General features: G+C 43.5%; 1 protein-coding gene and 1 long non-coding RNA gene across 2 annotated transcripts in view; one reads left to right on the forward strand and one right to left on the reverse strand.

The window, feature by feature from the left end:
- The window catches only part of LOC108920948 (uncharacterized), a 52,074-nt gene extending 33,049 nt beyond the window's left edge, over window positions 1-19,025 (forward strand). The window contains exon 3 of the long non-coding RNA XR_001965017.1: window positions 18,840-19,025. This is a non-coding gene — a long non-coding RNA (uncharacterized LOC108920948). The remainder of the gene's footprint in view (window positions 1-18,839) is intronic.
- Window positions 10,767-23,033, reverse strand: LOC108920945 (TBC1 domain family member 30-like). The gene is made up of 12 exons (XM_018730086.2): window positions 22,677-23,033; window positions 21,095-21,156; window positions 20,869-20,934; window positions 20,024-20,149; window positions 18,484-18,669; window positions 18,225-18,393; window positions 17,564-17,732; window positions 16,553-16,658; window positions 16,144-16,250; window positions 14,312-14,451; window positions 13,492-13,698; window positions 10,767-12,718 (listed from the first exon to the last, which is right to left on the reverse strand). The coding sequence occupies exons 1-12, from the start codon at window positions 22,828-22,830 to the stop codon at window positions 11,925-11,927; spliced, it is 2,286 nt and encodes a 761-aa protein (XP_018585602.2). The 5' UTR covers window positions 22,831-23,033; the 3' UTR covers window positions 10,767-11,924.
- Between the last annotated feature and the right edge of the window lie 167 nt (window positions 23,034-23,200).

Genomic DNA, 23,200 nt, shown 5'->3' on the forward strand with positions numbered 1-23,200 from the left:
CTAATTCCATTTTGCTTTCTTAAGTGGTAACAGTCTCAGGAGCAGTGCCTTGGCATTGGCGTCCCACAGAAATGTTCCCGGGAAATGCCTGTTGACTTTCCTTTTGTTTAGTGAGCTGTGAAGCAAACTGCAGGCGAACATCAGTGTGAACACGTGACCAAGTCATTCAGATCATCCAAAAGCACCTAGAGTTGTCCAGACCTGCTTTTCACTCATGTGTTTGATGTCCTTTGGCGTTCAAAGGAGAAACAGCAAAGGATCATTGATGAAAATACTTCTCTTCATGTATAATGAGGATTACTTTTTCGTTCCTTTTCTTTTTTTTTGAGAACCTGTTGGAATTTATATAGCTGTTGTACATTTCATGCCTGTTTATATGCATTTTGCAGTATGTATCACAGTGCCACAGCATCTTAAGTATAGTGGTAGTGATGGTGATGTAACCACTTGGCAATAGGGCCTAACCAAACATGGTAATACTGCTAAAAATATTTCAGTGACTAGAGCTGATAGTGCATCTCGTCCGGCCAGCAACAGGTCTTTTTTTTTTTTTTCTTTTTTGTCCAAAAACATGTGAAAGCATCACTGATGTAAACCTCAAAATGCAGATTCACCTCTTTTGATCTGTTTTGGCTTGACCTCCTCAGCTGTCCTGAACCATGGGGAGACATTTTTGCATCATGCTGTCCATTCACCTCAACATGTGATGTCACCAACGGTACAGGGAACACCGTCAATAACCCTTTTGAATGGCCTGGCTGGTTAGATTGAAGAGTGCTGGGCTAGTTTATTCTCTGCTCATCACATTCCTAGGTTCAATGAAAGGGGGAGTAGCTGCACCTCTGCGATTCCAATTTGATTATACATACTGATGAGTTGAGACTAACACAGGACAGGGAGCTGTTGTCTGGCCTCTGTGCAATAAAACCCACAGCGAAAGGGGTGTAGGATGGGAGGTTGGGGTGTACCCTGGCCAATCATCATGGAGCATATGGCAGCCAGGCCAGTGACTGGGAGTATAGTCACATTTAATCTTTTAGCTGATGCTTTTCTCCAAAGCATCTTGAAGCATTAAGGTACTTACAGTTATTTACCCATTTATACAACTGGGTAATTTTACTGGAGCAATTTAGGGTAAGTATCTTGCTCAAGGATACTGCAGCTGGAGGTGGGAAACAAGCCTGTAACCTTTGAGTCCAAAGGTAGTGACTCTAACCGCTACGCCACTAGCTGTGTGCTGGTACATCTTCTGTGATATGCCAAGTAGTTGCTTCTTAAGGGAATGCTCTTGAGTCTGTTTTAGATCTATAGCACAGACCTCTGTAACAGGAGATTACTTGATTTTGGGGGTTAGATTTTTTTTTTTTATTTTTAAGCAAAGTAATATGTTTCTGGTGGTCTTTATCAGGGATTAAAATAATCAGTGTGAGAAAGAGAATGAATGTACATTGTCAAGAATATAAAGTTAAATATAAATATCCCCCAGTGCAAATTCACCACAGTGGCTTTTGCCAAAAGGGATTCCTTAGTAAGCTGGGAAATTGGTGCTATGACATAGACACACCACAACCTGGGGCTGGTCCAAATCTGGGTGGCGGGGATAGCTATGGATTCTGCTCTGGGCTGAGCTATGGATGGAGTCATGAGTGTAGTTATGGATTCAAATGCAGCGTCAGTTACAGAATAATTCATCGAGTCAGTAATGGAATCAGTTACAAATTCTTCTGGAGGTTCAGTAATGTACGGAGTCAGGTCTGAATTTATGAATGCAGGTATGGATTTAGCCATGTGTATTGAGGCCATAAAAGGAAGCCTTCCGTAACTGTAAATCTTTTTCTCACTTAAGAGAAATGTGTGAAATTAGATACTGGGTACTTGGCAATATTGAGATGTATATGTGAATTGTATATATGTGTATATTTGAAGTTTTAATATCCTAAAGTAACCATTAAAAACGAATATGTGGAACACACAAAAACTATGAAATATAATAAGTTCACTGGCTGGCAGTGTAGAAACACACAGAAGCTATATTAAAAGTGAGTCTGTTGCATTAACTATATATTGGATATGTGTACAACATCATATAGTCATTTTCCATCCATAATCAATAACTTGTTATCCGGTGAAGAGTCACAGCAGTCCAGAGTTTGGGAAGCACAGCTACACAGTGGATGGGATGCCAGTCAGAGTCGCACACTCATTCACACAGTCACACGCAACAGGCAATTTAGTGTCCGTTTCACGAGAAACACATGTCTTTGAGCTGTAGGAGGAAGCTGGAGCACCCAGAGGAAGCCCGTGTTAACAGGGAAAATGCAAACTTCACAGACAGAGCTGGGTTCAAAACCATATCCGAACCCACAGCCCCAGAGCTGTGAGTCACCAGCAGATCCTAGCCTGTCTAGCAGTTAATTGGGTTTAAATGTTCTGATCAAAAAGACCTTGATGTAGCAAGCAATGACTTTGTTTTGTATTGCATAAGTCAGTAAGGATCTAAATTTAGTTAAATTTAGTTATTGTTGGACTGGAGTACTCATTGAAGGTTTTTTAAATAAATTTTATTACAGTGAAGTGGATCAATTTAAAGCCATTGCAGAGAATACAGTATACCTGCATATAAGATTTGTGTCTGTTGTTCTGTCGCATGACCAGAGTTTTATTTTATAACATTATACACATATGGAGATAAAAGATATTAAAAATCATGTGTTTGGTGTTACTCATACAATACTTTTATTGTGTTTATACCTTGTGGCATTTTGTTGTTGTTTTTCTCAAAAAAGCTGTGACACTGCAACCTTTTTAGTCAAACACCCAGTGGATTGTTCTGTTGCTCCAGGTTATTTTTCTTGCATGTTATATAATACCGTTTTTTTTTTTTTTTTGCTTACCTGCTTTTTACTTCAAGAGCACAATATGACGATTGATCTAGTATCTCAGTTTAGGAAGCTTAACAGCAGGTATCTCCAACATCGCATGTGTCGTCATTGGATGATGGGGCCACACGCTGCAATCTCATTGCTCTCTTTAAGTCATCTGGCAAAAGATGGTCACGCTGGATATGCCTTCCAATAGAAATGCTATTTCTGATGACCACTTTAGGGGCTTGTTTTTAAAATAAAGACTGTTTTACATTTAGAGTATGTCTTCTCATGTGGGAAGGTCTTTGCTGATACTTTTTATACTTTGTGGAATGATTGTACAGATGGTGTACAGGATTTTTGCTTTCAGGGTAGTAATTTATGTCAGAATTTTTTTGGAGAAATACGTCTTTAGCAAAAAAGTGTTTGGTTGACAAATAGGATGAGAGAAGAGTCATCCTGGGTGAATAGGAACTTTTTGTCAGTGGGCGGACACGCATTGTGGAATGGGTTTGGAAGAACAGGTGCAGCACGGAGAGTGGAAGGGTAGCAAAAAGGTGCGCACAGGTCAGATGTCTGAGGTGAGCAGTGCTTTGCTTTCTCTTCTCACAACCGCTCTTACTGTGTGGGGAGAAGGTTTCATAGAGAAGCACTGGTAAACCGTTGTTAACCCATGTGTTTGCATTGTCCTGCTCACTGCCCTCTTCAACACAACTTTGAGGAAGGCTCAATTTCTGTTGTCTACTCTTTCTGTTTAGTCGTCATTTGTTCTGTGAAAGCGGTATGTCATTAATGTTAACGGTGACTGTTTATATTATCCACTTGTAGTCCTTAGGTGTTTTGAAATGTAATGCTGCAGTAGCTCCTCACCTTAAGCTCACAATCTAGACCAGAAGTCCATTCGAAACATGATTTATTTGCAGATCCAAAATTACTTTCAGCACTAAGGCCTAATCAATTAAATCTTAATAATATAGACATCCCAAGATTTAGGTTCTGTTTAAACTTGGGTGAAGTTATAGTAAATTAACACTGTAAGACTTTTAATTCATTTTTATTAATTTCAAACATTAAAATGAAAACATTTGGAATAACATTTCATTATTAATTACAATAATAAACATCCCTTCATTTACTTATGTCTCAGATATACATGACAAATAAAAATACTCATTGCCAGTTGCTGACCAAATCATCCCATAGGTGCAATGTTATCTATTGATACCAATACCATGTACAGCAGACATGAGCTGAAAACACTGTAGAAGTCAGTCCCAGTCTCCTATTCTCTTTAAGTGTGTTTTACTGCCAACTCAGGTCTATTTTCATCTGCAACAGACATAAATTATAGAAAACAGATCAGTGAAGAAAATGAAATAATGGGAAAAATGTTTGTTCCAGTTATGAATTTCCAAGGATACATTCATAACACAAGGAGCCGGCGTATATGATAAAAATATATACCGAGTGAAGAAATGATTGATTTAAATAATTTTGGAAAGGTAGCTGAAGAAATAGAACTTTTAAATCCAGCTGCATGTTTGGACTGTAATTATACTTCTGTCTTTCTTTTGAGTTTACACAAGTCTAATATTGTCTTGATTTGATTCCATCGTTAGATTCACCACTTAACTTCATTAGTCAGTTTATAAGGAAAAGAAGGAACCAATGTTCCTCAATTATTGCATTACACACCTGCACTATTTTCAGCATAATCATAACTCAATTCATGTTCAAATGCAAACTGAAATTCTCTGTATTTGTGCCAAGTGTTCAGTATGGGCAAATTGGTGGCCTCAGTGCTTCCTGTCTGTCGTGAGCACGGAATGGCCTGGTTCCGCTCAATTTGGAGTTTCCCTCCCAAGCTTCTGGGTGCTGCACATGCAACAGCCAAACTCCATACTTTTGTAGAGCAATTAGAAATGTTGCTCATTTAAACCCATGTAACTTATTAAAATACTCCTCTGCTATACACGTCTATCCCACAAGCATTAGAATGTGACACAAGGTACGTAGTGCACGCACTGATCATTTGGCTCACGTTTATCATTTAAAGAAATAAAGGTGTGAGAGCCACTTTCTTTGGGAAAAATTAAAAGTGAAATACAATAATAATAATAATAATGAACTTCTGTTTAAACTGAGATGAGGTTGAGACTGTCAGTGCGAATGGACATTGTTCTGCTGTGTTGTCTTGCACTTAGCATAATTAAGACTGTGTACATAGTTGAATGGATTTGTGTTCCCCAGTTTTCTCAAGTGTTCCCACAAATGTTTATTTTGTGTTCAATCACTGCTATGAACCCATAACTGGGTACAGGGGTTTTGTTTGTTGTTGGGAATTGCTTCTATGAGGCATGTTTGTGGAAGTAAAATGACTGCATAATGGACAAAAATGCCGCTGTGCTGAGTATGCAAGCCTGTTGTGCAGCCAAAAAAAAAAGGGTATATATTTTCACAAGCCCTTTCTGCAATCTCTTGTTTTGCAGGACCTCGTTATGTGAGGGATGAGTGTATTAGCAGCACTGATATTATGAAGTAACACACCGCTATCTGTACAGAGCTATGTATGGAGGTGAATATCTGAAACGTTTCCTTAATAATTACATGACCATGAAACATGTAGAACACTGAGGCACAATCCACAGTCCACATGCTGACCTCTTGTGGCTGGACTAGAATTGTCTTTATCCGTATGTCCCGTGCACTACCCGTGTTCCTCCTAGCATTTGCTGGACCACTAAGCGAAGTGACCACATAACGCAGTAGCTCTTGTCTTAAGATAGTGTGTTGGCAAGCAGCTGCTGTCATGCGCTGCAGCTCTTGGAATTGATAGCTAATAATGGATCGCGCATGTCCAACGTTCCCGTCACGGAGAGAAATCTTGTACGATATTTTTGTATTTTTTTTAAACGGACCAAATCACATATACTTTAAATTCCATATCCGTAATGTTTTACTACTAATACAATGTAATAGTTGATATGATCATTTGCAGAGAGCACACCTAACTGTAGATGGGAGCACACTGGGTCAGGTAACGTGAGGTCCACTGGGTAAGTTTGGCTCCTCCTGTGTGGTGGCCAAACTGGGATTAGCTGTGGAAAGCTGGCCCCCAGCCACCATCCCCAGCCACCCGGCGGAGGTACTACAGGCTCTCCTTTTAGCTGTGGTTATGAAGCAGCACTTCTCTTGCTGGCCCTGCTCTCCCAAAACACAGCAAGAAGTCTAACTGGCCCAGTGACCACAATTCATGAAGTGCATTGCTATTCTCTCCTGCAAGCAAGGCTAAACCCGCTAAACTCAGTTTTCTTCAGGAACGTTGTGGCTGTGCAAAGGGGTCACAGTGTTTAATTGTCAGGCATGTAAATTCACTTTGGATGAAAGTGTTTTGAGACTGACCAAAGAGCATAATATGGTTATTGCCATGCATCTACTTACTGCTATCTGGTGCGTCACCTCTTGTCCCCAAGTCCAGGTCACTTGAACCCGCGCCAAAGGATCCTTAATGGTTTTCCCTTCATCCTGAATGAAGTGAACTAATCAGTAATGACATTGGAGTGAGTAAGAACATAATATTATGACAAGATGAAAGATGAGTAGGGGGGTGCGGTGGCGCGGCGGATTCGGCCTGTGTCTCTTTGGCAAGTCTGGGGTTCAAGCCCTGCTTGGGGTACCTTGCGATGGACTGGCATCCCGTTCTGGGTGCGTCCCTTCCCTCTCCAGCCTTGCGCCGTGTTAGGCTCTGGTTCACTGTGACCCCGCTTGGGTCAAGCGGTTTCAGCCTGTGTGTGTGTGTGTGTGTGTGAGAGTGAAGGATGAGTATCACATGAGAGCAATGAACTAGTTAAGTTTAATTGGTTTTGTTTACAAAGTACAGAAACTACTAAGATATAAAGAACAAAAAGCAGACTTGATTTTCAGATACCTACAATGCTACAGATATCATTTTTCATATTATTTAAACATAAAACTTGTGTTTTTGTGTTAAAAAAAAATGCCAGTAGAAAATGTGATTACTTATTGTACACGTTTATCTGGCTGTTGTGGACATATGAGCTATATACTGTATTTTCTTCAGAAAGTTCTGAGGGGGAAAAAGTCATTACCTTGGAACCAGCAGGGTGATGAATAATTTCATAAAGACCTTTGCTACACATAAATTTCACTTAAATATTCAGCTCCAGTAGAATTATCAAGTGTACAACACATGGAATTATGTCAAATGTGCTCATGTCATTCATGACATCTACAAAATATCTGTTTTGTAAATTAAATTTTAACTTAAAATACTATACATTAGCAAAAAAATTGTATTAAAACCAAATACATTTTCTTGCTTTTAAACAACCTAACACCTGAGAGGAAATCAATATCTTTATTACTAGTAAAGCTATACTAAAATTAAAAAAACCCAACGCTTCTCTCCATAGGTCCATCATCAGTAAACACTTGTCCAATGCAGGTCTGTAGCCTTTCCTAGAATACAGGACTTGAGGCACCATACCTTACCAGTCCATTATAGTGTTTCATTTTTATTGTTTTATGTTCACTTCAAACTACATTAACATTAAAACATTCAGAATTAAAATAATCCTCAATGCTGATTCCTGGCTCATTCAACAGAAACATTTGCCCACTTTTTTTCTGCTTCTGGCTGCTTTCAGGTTTCATTATCATCTGCACATTGAATGAAAGTTTAATAATACAGATGTTACTGTGCCATCACAGCTGATGTTGGGCAGGAAATGCTAGAAAATCTCTAGATTCTCAAAGTGTCAGGTCACAAGGTGTCCCTTTTTGACATTGTCCCCCAGCGTCACACAAGAGGCTTCTCCTTACCCAGGAAATAAAAGTACACTTGGAATTCTTTTCTAAAAATGTCTGAAATGGTTTCAGATTTTCTTTTTCGTTGCAGCCAGCGACTCTTCTGTCGTCCGCAGTTCCTGTGTGTGAGAATTCAGTAGGCTAATATGGTACAGTCTCTCACTTCCAAAAAACAGGAATAAGGAGGGAAGCTAAAGCAATAGGAGCACATACTATTTAGTAAACAACAGACATTTCACCTGATAGAGAAGCAGTCCTCTCACCGTTTTGTTAGTGAACGCAAACAAATGGACTAGCGGGAATGGAAACGAGAGCGGCTAATACTACTCACCACGAGTGTAAAACAAGTTTTATGCAGCTACTCATGTGATGAATATTGGTGTATATAGTGAAAATAACTGCACTTAATCACACATCTGCAACTATGTCTCTTTCTGCTAAGATAATGCACATGTATTTTCTATGAGATGTATGTCACTTTGGAGGAAAGCATCTGCTAAATGAATAAATGTAAATGTAAAACCACCAAAAGCACAACACTTTGTTCTGACTTTGTCACCGTTTCTCCTTTGTCTGCAGCCTACAGACATCAGAACTTTCAGTAACTTGGAAAGGTAACAAATGCAACATTTAGCATTTTAATGAATATTACCTATATTAAAAGATTTTTAATCCTAGATTTCCCATCTCTAATAAGCAGAAAGCACTATGGAAAATGAAGCCACCTTTAAGTTATTAATTTAAACATTTATATGATCCTCACGCTTTTAAACTGCACCCCGGATATACTCTATTGCATGTTATTCCATTTAAATTAGGCTCACATCCTTTCATACTCTTCATTACACAAGCTATCCAGAAGACACCCTTGCACAACTACTCCTGTTAAGACTGGTTGCTGTTGGCCTCTGAGAAATGTGACAGTTCCTTATGAAAAATGCACTCAGCTGTAATATCTGTAACGGACACATTTCAAACTCACTGTACCAGCTCTGACGGTAACACTCCATGGGGTTTGTACCATGTTAAACACCTAGTGAACAAAGCTTATGTCTAATGCATTTTAGAACCACTATACTTAGTCTTTAAAAAAATCTAATTTCACACTGTGTATATGATGTGCTCAGCGATGCAAAGTATTTGTACACATACACAGGGAATGTACAGTAACTACAATTCAACACTAGAGAACACGTTCAAATAGAGGTCATCATGCATATTTAACATACAATGACCTTCTTTCATATGATAAAAAGTTGGACAGCGGAACAGCGTACACTCCTATTGGTCCTGTTCCGCCACCTAGTGTTCATAGTAAGAGCCACTCGTGTGACAGCAGCTGTGAGATTGGATCATTTCAACTTGATACTTGGAGAGTTCTCTTATTCAAATGTACCTCTTCCCCACGACCAGGGTCCTTCTTAGAGAAATTTTGAGGACCAGCCCTAGACTAACCCCACATCTTACAGGTGAGGACAAACTCTTCCACAGCACTCCTCTGCTACTGCCTCTTGATCGTGAGGCAACCGGATGCTTCTGCACACCAGCTACCGTTGAGATCATCACAGCACCTGAGTTTCTCAGAATGATAGTGTATATGGCATGATCAGCAGGGCCACCCTGTAGCAGGAACATGCATCTTGTTCAATGCTGTGGGCTGAAGAAAGGGTCAGTGGCACTCGTCGTGCTTTGGTCTGTCTGGTTTCACCATCAGTGATGCAGTCCCTCTTGCACCAACCCTCACCCCCTCCCCACCAATGCACTTCATAAGCCTACTGACATAATGGGATTGCTGTTTAAAACCGAAATACCATGTTCAATTCAGCTTCTGCACGTTAGGTTTCAGATTTTGTAGTGGGAGGCAGGATGTGGTCTGTCCAGTACAGTACTTAAAACCCCACCTTCTCAGTTCCTTGGACACACATAATCCTGATCTCATTTTGACTGCCTAGGCCCTGTGTGACCCTGGAACTATTCTTACTCCTTTAACCGTGTCCTTTATCAAAGGCCCGTACCTCGGCCCCATACCCAAGCGCTGCCCCGGCCACATTAATCCCAATCTTACCATGCTTACCAGCGCTTGATTCCTTTCCTGTCAGTAGCACTCTTACGTAAGTCAAGGCTGGGAGGGGAGATGGATTGCCACAGACCAGCATGCCAGCAGCAGCTCTGTAAGGTCACCTCAGGCCAGGGCTCATCATACCACTCAGCACATACCTCAAAGCATGGTGGGAAACAAGGAAACTAAGAGGTAAAGGGAGTTCACAGTTTACCTTTGGCACAATACTGTTTCAGACTTTAAACTTAATCCATCCAAGGCGCTTCGGGCCCTTTGCTCCCCTCTGTGGACAGAGGTGGTAACTACAGAAGAATTAACAGCAAAGATACATAGTCAACCATGTAAAAACTGGATACTTGCATTACAGTTCAGTTAAAATAACTACATTTTGTATTTTTGTACAATTCATTCTCAAATATCTAACTGCACAAGGAAAGTATGAATGTCATGATGACTGCCCACTGACAGCAGTGCCTATAGAGGGGTTATACTGTATACCTGCTGTATGACTGAAATCCTCAGTGCTGTTCAGTGGCCCATATACGTTTAACCATGTTGACTAGTGACACAGTTCTAGGCTCCTAGCAGCTTCTTCTGGGACTAGTTCAAGCAAAAACTCATCACTTCTGCAAACCTGCCAAAGTCTGGAGCACCCTGACTTTTTTCAACAAACCACATAAGCCTTCCAGGACTTTAGTCAATTAAAATTTGGAATAAAAGATTAAAATATAAGAACTTTGTTTTCAAGCAAGTAATGATATTGTTACAGTTGTGCAGCTTACATATTTATTCATTTAGCTGACACTTTTTCTCCAAAGCAACTTATAACATTAAGCTACTTACAATTATTTACCCATTTATACAACTGGGTAATTTTACTGGCGCAATGCAGCATAAGTACCGTGCGCAAGAGAACTACAGCTGAAGGTGAGAATCGAACCGGGGACCTTTATGTCCAGAGGCGGTAGCTCTGACCACTGCACTACCAGTTGTTGCACTACCCAGCTATCGTTATTAGGGGACCATTTCTCATCAGTATATACATGCAGGACTCTGTCGTATTCTGAAGAAAAACGGCGATTGAAGACTACATTAACAATGAGCTTCCATAAATTCAAGAAGTCACACACGTGAAGAAAATGAGTGCAATTCCTTCATGTTTTAATTAGTTGCAGTTTAGTCGGAGGGCCAACAAATTGCACCTCACATGGCGTAGGGTGCGTTTGCTTCAGTTAGTCAACAGTCGCAGTAGAACTGTGGTGCCAGCAGTGGCTGCTGGGAAAAGGATTTATTATACCGTCACACAAGGTGGACCTGCACTGTTCAACATATACAAGGAGTAATGTATGAAACAATTCACACGAGTGCAACCTTTCCAATACGTGAAATAGTGTGACAGCTGATGGTGGTTGTCTCTCCTGCTACAGTACCTCAGAACGAGCACTTCATTTCTCCAAGTACAGTCACAGCTTGGTGCGGACAATGAAATGGAGTTGGCTTCCTGATGACAATGTGATGGCACACTGAATGCAGGAGGCAGAGCGAAAACCTTCAGTGTGCTCTGTGGAAATGAACAAAAGTCCTACTGGAAAGCAAAACTGCAGATTTCGTGTCCATCATAAATGTCCAGTTACGCTGGAGGGATCTAAGGCACACATTGTTTTTCTTGTTTACATTACTGTAGGTATCAAATTCAAGGCAGGAGTAAATTCACATGCTCGAGAAGTGCCAAACATCGCCTCTTGAATACATTGTGCTTTTCTATGAGGTTACATATTGGGAGCATGGGGGGACACACACCATGATGGCATTTAAGGGGAACTTCAATACACTACCAGAATGACTGACATTTACATCACGCAGAACTCTGACCTCCCCACCAAAACAATGGTCCACTGACACAGGTGAGTATACATATCTTCACCCAGTCTGGGATTTAAAGACAAAGAGATTAACAAGTGATGAAAACAAGAATTAGCCAAAAGACGTGTGGATTCTGAAGTGCCAAGTTACACCTTTCCCACACAGTGCTCTCATCAAGTGCAAGTGGAAACCTGCCCAGACCCACTCTTGAGTACCTCCATCTCAGGTGCTGCCATGTAGCATTTCCTTGGGGATTTGTGCTAGATCATGCAGCAAGGGAAAGGAAAAGCCATCCTGAAGTGTCTCCCTCATCATCGCCTTCTAGTGGTGCTGACAGTACTGCCAGCCACGCGATTCACAGTTTTGCTCATCTGCGGGAAGTGAACGGTGGGGGTTCGCTCCGTTGGACCATACAGTCCCAAGTTCCTGGCAGCAGCAGATTTGCGGAGGGGCTTCACGCTGGGGAAAGGGGAGAAGGCCGTCTGTCGGCCCTTGGGAGGTACTGTCAGGCTGGAGGGGCTTCGTTGAAGGGAGCCGCCGCTCTCTGAACTGGAGGAGTCCGACTCTTTGCGACGTGAGGGCTGGGGTGGTGGTGGCGGTGGCAGGGTAGGGACCGGAGGCTCAGGGTCCTGGGTTGGTTCCGCTGTGGCTGGAGACTGTGGCTCAGAGCTGTGCTGCAAATCCAGGGAGGCCAGTTGCTGCTCCACCTGCTCCAGCCCCTCCTCGGGTACAATTTGGGGGTCGCTGTCTACCAGCTCCAGGGTAGTGACTTTGTCCTCTGGGTCCTGCTCCGTCGCTGTACTTTCTGCCTGCGTTTCCTCGGTCAGCTCATCGTCATCCACCAACTCGACTGTATTCCTGAAGCCCAGCTGGGCGCGGGCCAAGTTCTGCCGGTGCGTCCGGACATGGGCGCGCCACGGCGAGTTCATCCGGCCCCTAGGACTACCATCCCGGCTGGGACTGGACTGTGCCTGAGGGAGGGGGCCTGGGATCAAGCCATTCCTGGAACCCCTCGCTCCTTTCAGTCTCTTCCCCAGAAGAAGGTGGTTGACCACAGGGGACGGGTGGACCTGGGAGGCCAGGAGGCTGCTGACCGGACATTTACCTGGAACAGATGAAGAATGGATTTGTTCAGTAAGGTAAAATCAGCAGCACTTGCAGTTGAATGAAAGTTGGAGCGTTAAGTTGCCCACAAGCAGGAGAAATCCAGATCCCTAAAGACAGCTATGTAGATTTTGTATGCATGAATATATGAATGTGAAACAGTTTAACTGTACACCCAGTTTTGTTAAATATGACTAAAAAGGGTTCCATGAAGTTGTATGTATAAATTATGTCCCCGGTGCTTTATGAAACTGACAGCCCAGTGTCAGAGGCTCCTACTGTGAATCTGGAACTAGTGCACTTGCAAGTTATCTACCTGTGTCCACACAATTTGCATAGCGCTGCCTGCAGTGGACATCCCAAAGCCCATGACAGCACAGCCCAAAGTGATTAGATGACACTGGTCCCAGTCCCAGTGGAGCCCCAGCAAAGCCCCAGTAAAGCCCAAACGAAGCACCAAAGAAGCACTGCAAACGTGGGAGAGTACCCTGGTTTGGCTGTTCGTCAGAAGTATCTGTGGCTACGTCGGGACCTGGAGGGGGAAGATGACACTCCAGGGCTTAGAACCAGTGGGAGTGCGAGGGCACGAGAAATTACTGAAAATGCTAGTGACACTGCTGTGAGTACCGATGGCTTCTCTCTGCTGACAACCACCCTTACGGTACTAGTAGTAAGTGTCACCGCCACGTTAGCTGCGAATCAGGGAACTTGATATGACTACTGATGAGCGAGTTCTACTGGTGAGAAACGGTCCCCTGGAGCCCCATCCAGCACCTGCACGGACGAAGACCAGGCCGGCTTGCTGCTGCTGCCTCATCTTAATGCGGGAGTACTGCTTCTTCAGGGCGCTGATGTCCGTGCTCATTCGCTCCATCATCATACTGTTGATGGCGGCCTGGTGCTCGGCCCGGCCCGTACCCACAGCGCCAGGACTCAGCTCGGCTATGTTACTGCTTGGTTGGCTCTGCTCCCCACGCTGGTCTGGGGGGGATAGTGTGGGTGGGTGTAAAGAAAGGGGGTGGGCAGGAAGTTTGAATTGAAGTGTTTTACTTCCTTGTTTGAGGCACGACTGAACATATATTTTCACGTAGTAACAGTGGTACACTGCCTTTCAGCTAAAAACCTTGATACACATGGCACCAAGAATGTGAAAGTATGAAAAACTTTGTTTTTTAACAGTCTGTCGGACACGCGCAGTCTTCGACAACTTACAAGAAATCATTCGGTTGCACTCAAAAAGCTATTTTTAAAGCCACCTATCTGACAATAATTGTTAATAGGCTACACTTCCATTAAGAAGCTTCTGCACATAAACTAAGTGGTGGGTGGCGATAGCAAGATGGCACTTCCTGTTTTGTAGGAAGGGGGAATGGGAACAGGAAGCACGTCTAGGAGGGGCCTCATGAGTACAAGATATGAAGCTCGCAGAAGTTATAGCCAAGCAGCTGAGTTAAGACTCACGATGCCCTCACACTTAAGTTTTACAGCTGTTTTTATTTATTTAAAAAAAAAAAAAAAAAAATGTATTCAGCTGTACAATTAGCAAAACCATGAAATTGGCGAGGAGGTGAGGAAGACAGAGCACCTGATGTACCTTTAAGGTGTTTCTGGTACCTCTGCAGCTCGGGGGCCAGCAGACCCCCAATTGGCCCAAGGCAGCCCAGGGCACTGGCCAGCGTGTCCTCATCATCCATGTCTGCCTCCTCATCGCTGTCTTGTCCATGGACCCCCTGGCTGCGTGCGCGCACACACACACACACGCACACACACAGGCCATCATCCATGAACAACAGTATACAGTACACTAGTGTCTCAGACTATGGCTGGTAGTGGATTCTATACCCTCCCCCCCCCCAGAATGGGAAAGTTTGTAATCAAATTCACAAAAAAGATGCTGTATCATGAGCTACTTTTCCCACCAGCCAGGAACAGCAGAACAGTCAAAAATGTTGTATAGTGATTATTATTTAGTATTAGCTGATGCCTTTTTCCAAGATGACTTACAGTGCCAGATAAACTATTTTCACTCACTGTGTAACACAAACACGGGGGAATGTTTGCCTGCAACACGTCTTTGAAAGAAATCCACACGAACATGGCGTGAACATGGAGAGACCGAGCAAGACTGTCCAATCGCATAGCGCGGGTGCTATAAGATACCACGTCGATTCATACAGTGAGTGTGAATTCGTTTGCATCGTTTTCAATTTCTTTCATCTTTACATAAACTCTGAATATCACATGTATGTACATTTTGTTTGTGAATGTTGTGTGTGGGTTATGTAATAGCCAGGAAAGAGCTGAAAGGTACAGACAGACAGCCATACAGTATTATACAATAATCCATGAAGGGAAAGTGTCTTATGTTGTATTATAAAGTTTACTACAGTAACTATGTTCATTTTAATGGAATTTGGTGATATTACAGCATACACTTTCAGGCTCAGGAACACATAAAAATGTATCATTGAAAGGAATGGTAATTACATCTGAGTTTGAGACTGCACCTTACAAGTTCTTTTTTTTTTTTTATAAAAGAAACATTTTACCTTTGTTCCCTCCTCAAATGGTACTTCCAGAAACCCATTCTTAATATTGCAGAGAGGCACTGATGAATCCAAGCACGGCCAATGATGTTTAAAGTACTGACCAAACTAGCAGTGAACACACCTGGCACAAGCGCTTTAGCGGGGAATGATAATGTGACAAGTGGAACCCGTTTGAGGTCACGATCATAACACCCCATTCTGTGTTTACTTAATCCCCTTAGATAAGGATTAGTAAGACACAGCCTACTGATGAGCTGTGAGGTTAGTGCTCATGCAGTGTCACTCCACTTCTAAAGCAAACGGTGTTTTAAAGACTGACACAACTGCAGACAAACATTACAGAAGTGCTCACCAAACAGCCAGAAGGAACTGGCCGGTGGGGGGATGGTTACACTCCCCAGTAGGTCTCCCACACTGGTTTTGGCTTCACATTATCATGTCAGCTAAATGGCCACACCAAAGTCACCAGCATCACCACTGGGCTCACAACACAGCCTCACATTAGGAAACATTTGCACGCAGAGGTGAACTGCGGCAAAATGCGGTAAGCGTGAACTCCTATCCTATCCTATATCCACATGGGTTCGTTCTGCTGGGACGCACATTTACTTTCCCAGTAGAAACTCAGACGGGGAACAGCAGCATCCAGTAGCTCAAATTCACATCGCTTAAAAGACACACTTTTGAATCCGGTGTATTTAATTTGCCATTTTCTGCTAAAGCAGTATTAATTTTTGCGGGCGGATATTCATACTGAGGCCTCATCTTTGCTGGGAGAGTGAGACAAAATCTCAGCTTTCTCTTTAAGCCCATTTTACAACACACTTGAATTTCAGCCATGAAGCCCTTCAACTGTTCACATGGTTGGATGCTCTACCTGCTGCTGGCCTTGACGTGGGCAGGAAAAGGGGTGATGTTGTAGGTGTACTTCTCACGCAGCTCTGCCAGTTGTGGAAAAGGGAAGGCAGCCATCGAGTATACTGTCTGCGTACAGCAACGGGGAGAACACAGAAGAGCAGGACTCATGTCACTCAACATGATCTTCTGCATCTGGATGTGAGCTCACTAGGTACACCTGTCCTACACCTGAGTGAGAGTTACTGTGTGGAAGGACACCTGGACATCTTATCTTTACAGCACAGCTGGATAGGAAATATTCACTGTACCTGAACTGGTCAGGTAGCCATCACATTTCCTGTTTATGAGACTATGTACTAAATCCTATAACAGAATGCCCTGCACTTGTTCTCAGCACAATAATAACAACAACCGTAACCCCAACCCACCTGCATGAGCTCATTGGAGTCAATCAGCTCATGCTCCAGCATCTCCTGGGTCAGGTAGCCCATGGTGCTATAGAACTCATCTGCACTCTGGCAGTACTCAATGCGGCTGTTGGAGAAGAGGAAAGAGACACTGAAATCTGAATTTATTAAGACAGATGCAAAAGTAGAAATTATTTTTAGAGTTACTTGGCAGGAAGCTCCCAACCCACTCACCCATGGGTCCAAACCTAAGGCAATATAAGACCCCATTTTATACTCTCCATTCTTATTTTTGGCTTGTCTCCCCCTTGGTAATATGTATTCTCCTGCATAAAGTAGCAGTGAACACCTTGTTACCATGGTGAAACCAGTGAAGGAAGGGTAATGGCTTTTTAAAATGTGACTGGGGGAATGCATCAAGATGCATAGCATCAAAAATCCACACAGACAAACACTGAACATTAAAGGTCCAGGGATGTTACTGCATTCAGAGGTAGATCATTTGACACTAAGAGTTAGGACCTTCTATAAGAGGTAGAGACCAACCTGTATTCTCTGGTTTCATTTAATTCACCAATTCAAATTCATACAATTTGACCACTAAAAAAGGTTTTCCCAGACAAAGACCTTTATTGCTGAGCCACGATCAAACGGGATGAGATGATGCTCACGCTGCTGGCTCTGTACAGGTGATCACCGATTTACGATGGGGTTATGTTCCCCGAAACCTATCATAAGTCGAAAATGCATTTAATACATCTAATACACACCTCTGTGTGGCAGACTGGGAGATGCGGATTGCTGTCGCTGCAAAGCATCGCTAGAGAGTATCGCTCCGCGTATCGCTTGACTGGGGGGGGGGGGGGGGGGGGGGGGGGGCGGAATCAAAAGTCGAAGTACCGTTTCTACTGAATGTCTATCACCAGCTCACCATAACAACTCAAAAAAATCGCTAGTCGAACCATCGTAAATCAGGGACCACCTGTACTGCCTTAACCTATGTGGCTGTGTAAGGAGAATAGGTGTACTCACTCAGCCAGCTTGGCCCAGATGGCCAGGGCCACCCTCAGAAGGACCTCAGAACCTTCAAAGAATACAGAGTCCCAGATCTTGAGCACGGTGTGATGGGGCAGGCAAGTGGCAAACAAGGTCAGAAACCACTGCATAGTGAAGACGTTGGTAAGCGGAGGCTCGTAGCTCCCTGCAACACACAGAAGGTTACAACATCGCCAATGAGCCACAGCAGGTTGTGTTGAATATGAATCCTCCGTGGCTGGAAAAAACAAGTAGCGATAACTTTACTCCACTGAACGTAAGTAACATGCAGAGTTTCTGAAAAGCGTTACGGCTCACTTTGTTTAGAATAACAAAGAAAACCGCAAATGTGAAATGTGCTGAAATTCACATTACATTTACTCATTTAGCGTTGACGCTTTTCTCCAAAGCGACTTATAATGTTAAGGTCACAATTATTACATGCTTCCAATCATTTACCCATTTATACAGCTGGGTAATTTTACTGAAGCAATTTAGAGTAAGTACCTCGCTCAAGGGTACTACAGCAGGAGGTGGGGATCGAACCTGCAACCTTTGGGTCCAAAGACAGTAGCTCTAACCACTACGCTACCAGCTTTTTTCACATTATTTAATTTGCTCTCGCCAACATAAAAAGTGGAAGCGAGGTGACACGCACCACCCCCCTCACGATTGGCTGCCCTTTGGAGGTAGTGCAGGTGTTGAGACAACTCCGGCAGTTTGAACCGCAGCAGGTCTCTGAAGACGGCCATGTCCACGGACAGCGCGCGCAGGTTGTTTGCAAAGTAGCTGTCAGGAAGCACCTTGTCAATTAGGTAGATCATCACCTGCACAAATACCACAAAATAACCATGGTCATTAAACCTAATCTAGGCCAATACATAAATTCTAAGTTTATTGCTGTAAAGTGTCTTTACCTTCAGTGCATCCCCCTCATTTCCTTCAGTGACTTTCAAAATAAGGGCAGCCAGTACGTTGAAACCCTGGCAGTAGCCCACGGCCTTGTTCCAACGCGCATATGCCAGCAGCACTCGTTTGAGCACTACTCTGTCCATCTCCCCCTCCTGGCCACAGTAGGAACTGCACCCTGTCCTGTGAAGGTCCTAAAAAAAATGGAGGGAAGGCAAAAAAAAGTCCAAGGTTTCTCAAAGTCCCTTAGTATAAAGGAATTAAGTGGCATCTCTCACTTCCCATATTTAGATCCTGTGAATGCAGCTACTTGTTATCGCAGTGCTGCGCTCAAAATCCTGTTTTTTTTCCCCCATTTGTCAAGATGGCGGCCAGAGAAGTGTCACGTGACAAGGAGCAGTAAGACCAAAGGCACAGATGAACCAGAAGACTCTCAATCCCTGACACACATATGGAGTTGAATCACTGTGTGTATGTGCAAGCATGGCAGAAAAACAACTCGGGCCTCTTTTCCATTATCCGCGCACTGTTGACACAGTACCTCGAGCAAACATCCTGTTGGAGAGATCCTCTATTGTCCACACACACACACACACACGGCTGCCCGAATCAGCACACTCGGCCCATTACAGAAGACAGAGTGCAGCAGGTAGGAACATGGCCTTTTCACCATAAATCTTCAAGTGTTAGAGACTCAAAATGTTTCTGCTGCCTAAATTGCTTTAGTGAAATGTAAAAATAAAAGTAGTAAAAAAAAATACATTGTAAAAACCTGAAAGCATTCTGCTTTGGATAAAATAATTGCGCTTTGCTCCAGGAACTTCATGGTCCTCCCTTGAGATGTGAATGTTTGCTATAGGAATATTTGCGTTTATACAAAACATTATTTAACACCGCTTTGACAAAAAAATACAAATGCAATTTGTTTTTCAATGGAAAAAATATGTAATTATGAAAAGCTCCAGATAGGCAGTACAACACACACACACACACACACACACACACACACACACACAGGAGTGCACTAGGCAGTAATTTCAGCACTTACAGTATGGCACATGTTTGGCCAGCATCTCTTTGGTGATAATGCTGTATTGTGATAATTATTGAAATAACTGCCCATTTTAATGGGATTCGGTGATATTTTGGTGTGCAAGAATGTCACATTTGGAGGCTCGTGAACAAATAACTTTTGCTATTGAAACAAATTATAATTACATCTACCAGTTACTAAAGTTTGTGTTGTAAAGGGTTTTCCTTGAACACATTACCTTTGCAAGGCAAGGGAAGACTAAATTCAGCCAGCAATCTAAAGTGCCTCAAAGCTACTACCTTTCCCATAATGCAATCTCTATTAAGGGAGTGTGGCCACAGGCAAACAGGACAGTTTCCCATTTCTTAGCTCATTATGCACATTTGTGTTAGGCCTGAAGCAGACACATTGGTTCAAAATGAGTAAGAAAAGTCAAATTCTCTCAATTGGGGGTCTTTGATATACTCTGACATCTTTTTAAGCATGTCACTACTTATCCTCTCCTGAAATCCCACCTTGACAATTTGGATGCCTAGCGAGTCGTCATCTGGGTTGCTGCGATCATTGAAGGCAAACCTCAGTGTCTTCTCCCAGTCAATAGAGATGCTGTGGAGGTACTGATCAGCCAAGGTCAGCCACACCTGAAGAAGGAAACACATAGGTGGGCTCTGACCACAGTCTCCAAGCACCATATTCCAGTGTAGCAGCATAAGCATGTCAACGTGTCAGGCATGGTTTCAGGCAGTGAATAATGTAACACGAGGAGCTAGCATAATTGTTATCTGTTAAGAATTTTCAAAGATAAACATTTTCCAATTTATTTTTAATTGCATCTTCCTCATAAATCTGTTTCCTGAAATTTCAGTTTGATATACAGCGAACAAAACCTGTATTTACACAACGAGCCAACAAATAGTGAAATGTACCCAAACAATAGTGGTGCTGAACCTCCTTAATTCAAATACCGCTTGCATGTGATTGTTGACAATCAGATGAGAAATTCAACAATCAAGAGTAATGGAAACCTGTTTTTTTTTTTTTTTAAGATTAGTTTTAATGTCACTAGCTTATTAAAAGGTTTTAAAGTACTGGTGTTTTATAAATATATAAGACTTAACACTTGTAAGTAAATCAAGGAAAATTTGTATCACTAAGCTTTCATTGATCAAGACTTCGTAGCTAAACTTTTGATTTACAAAAATATCTAATTACAGACCGACTTCTGGTCTCAGGTGGGTTCATAAGAGAATGTACTTCTGCGGAAACTAAACAGGCTCTAATAACTCATGCCATCAAAAAAATAAGGCTGCACTTTCCACATAGGATTAAAGCTTAAAAAAACGACTGCTGAGTAACATACCCTTTTCCTCCACTCCTTGGGGATTCCAGTGGGCAGTCGTGCCACTGCCTTGAGGGCATCATACCACTACCAAAAAACACAAGTAACAAAACGGTTACCAACAAAACAACACAATGACCCCAGTGTAACATTCCACAGCCTGTAAATTGTTTGGTTCTTTCTACAGTGAAACAACAGCAGCTGCTACACTCAACGTACAGCATATGATTTCAGGACTACTGATTACCTGCTGGAATCCATTTTTACCCAGGGAGGGCTCAAGGGTGAACTTCAACCTTGTGTCCACACCTAGAGTTCCGAGAGAAAAGAATCAGGTGGCACACAAACAAGGAAATTCTGAAATATATTAAAAAAACATCAATTCATGTTCTGTGTTTTTTTTTTTTTTTAATGGTCATTAAGTGTTTTCCTTCAAATGGAAGGTTAACATATCTCTATTGTATTCGATCCAAAAAACTGGAACCATCGCCGTAGTCCCTCCCCCTTGACATCAAACCAGACACCACAGCACATATTCATATATCTTTGCCCAGCAAATACCCCATCTGACCAAATCAGCTGTTGCTCACAAACCCCCAACTCGGGGTCCTACAGGAAGGCCGATGGAACGGATGTTCGGAACTACAACCGGACTTTCGGCTCTGAAGGTGGCTCTCGGGGCTGTGAAAAGGCTGTGAGAAAGGGGCCGCCCCATAAACATACATGATGATGAAGGAGCTCCTCTTGCTCGGAGGGACCGTCAGCACACACACCTCACTCTTTTGGTGAAACACACTGCTTCCTGCCACCTGCACTAAACCAGGTGGAAAGACACAGCGCCACGTGCCGACCCCACACTATGTTCACAATAAGATGCGAGGTAATGCTGAAAAGTGCCTTGTGTCACGTGACGCCACATCGCGCCGCTCCCGCTCACATCTACGTCGCTGTTCCACGCATCCTGGTGCTGATTGCATCCACCCCCCTCCCATTAACGCAAATACCACGTTTAGTGTAAAAAAGGCGGTTAAATCAAATCCACCGAATCCTCTCACACGTTCGCAACCTTTGGAGACGGATGAGAACAAGACACGCCTGAGCGAAAGAAGAGATGCACATTAACGCGAGTGTCTGGTGCTCCGCAGCGGCCATTGCGCGCACGGCTCTCTCTCCTCCACACACATCGCACCGCTGCCGCACCACCGCGCTTCTGTCCAACACACACGTTAATACGTCCCGACGTTAACAGGCAAATGAAAGGGTCTTAAAGTGAACTGGGAACGAGATACAACCTGTGCGCGTGTCGCTCATGCTGCTGCACGGACAGTGTGTGTCACCGGTCGGCCTCTCCACCATGTTCCCTAGCGGAGCCTTTCAGCCTCGCTCCTTTCTGTATGTGCCTGTGTCCGTGTCGTGTGTGTGCGGCCTGAAAGGGATTAAACGATTACCCCGCGAGAGCGCGCGCGAGTGTGTGTGTGTGTTGTCCTCACGCTTCCCCTAAAGATTAACACAAAAAAAAAAAAAAAAACCCACACGCACACTTAAATCATACATCAAGGTAGGACGGCGCCTGCAGCCCGTATCGATTTATGACAGTATTTATTTCGTGGGCATGTTAAAAGTTACCGCAAAGCCTGGTAACAACAATTAAATATTAGAGCTGCCCTTGGAAGCAGCAGAACCGCTTCCACACGCAGCGCCTCTTGCTCTTCTAGCGAACGAAGCGGCGGTCATGAATAATTGACGACGCGGGACAGAAGGCGCTCCGCCGCCCATCTTTCGCTGTTCGCCCCGAGAACAATGACGCCGACGGCCGCCGCCTTCCGCACCTGGCTCCAGCGTGCACAGCAGCCGAGGCGCGCTCCGGGAGATGCAGCTCCGCTTCCTGAGGACATTGCTGATGATGCTGCCGACGCCCCCCGAGCTCTGGCGCCTCGCGCACGCCCTGGACCTCTTACAGGCGGACAGCCTCTCCTGCTTCATGGAGGAAGAGCAAGAAGAGCCAGCGCGGGGGCGGAACAACAAAGCCGAGGACTGTCCGTAAGGCTGCGTTTGTCTGCGAGGAGCCCGCGCGGCTTCCCTCCTTCGCGCTCATACGATGAGCTGCAGAGCGGTTCTAGAAAGGACGGAGAGTAACTGGCAAGACTCCCTCATCAGCCGACCAATCGAATCCACGGCTCCTTCTCAGCTCATCGGCACAAAAAAAGAAAAAAAAAAAAAAAGATTAAACAAAACTAACAAATCCTTCCAAGACGCTCTTCGTTTATGTCCTTTGACTTCTGCCGAAAGCAGTCGTGCGCAGCCTAACGCTTGAATACACGAGGACACTTAACGCCGCCCTACGAAGCGAACA

This window comes from Scleropages formosus, chromosome 21, assembly GCF_900964775.1.
Source record: "Scleropages formosus chromosome 21, fSclFor1.1, whole genome shotgun sequence".
Lineage (NCBI taxonomy): Eukaryota > Metazoa > Chordata > Actinopteri > Osteoglossiformes > Osteoglossidae > Scleropages > Scleropages formosus.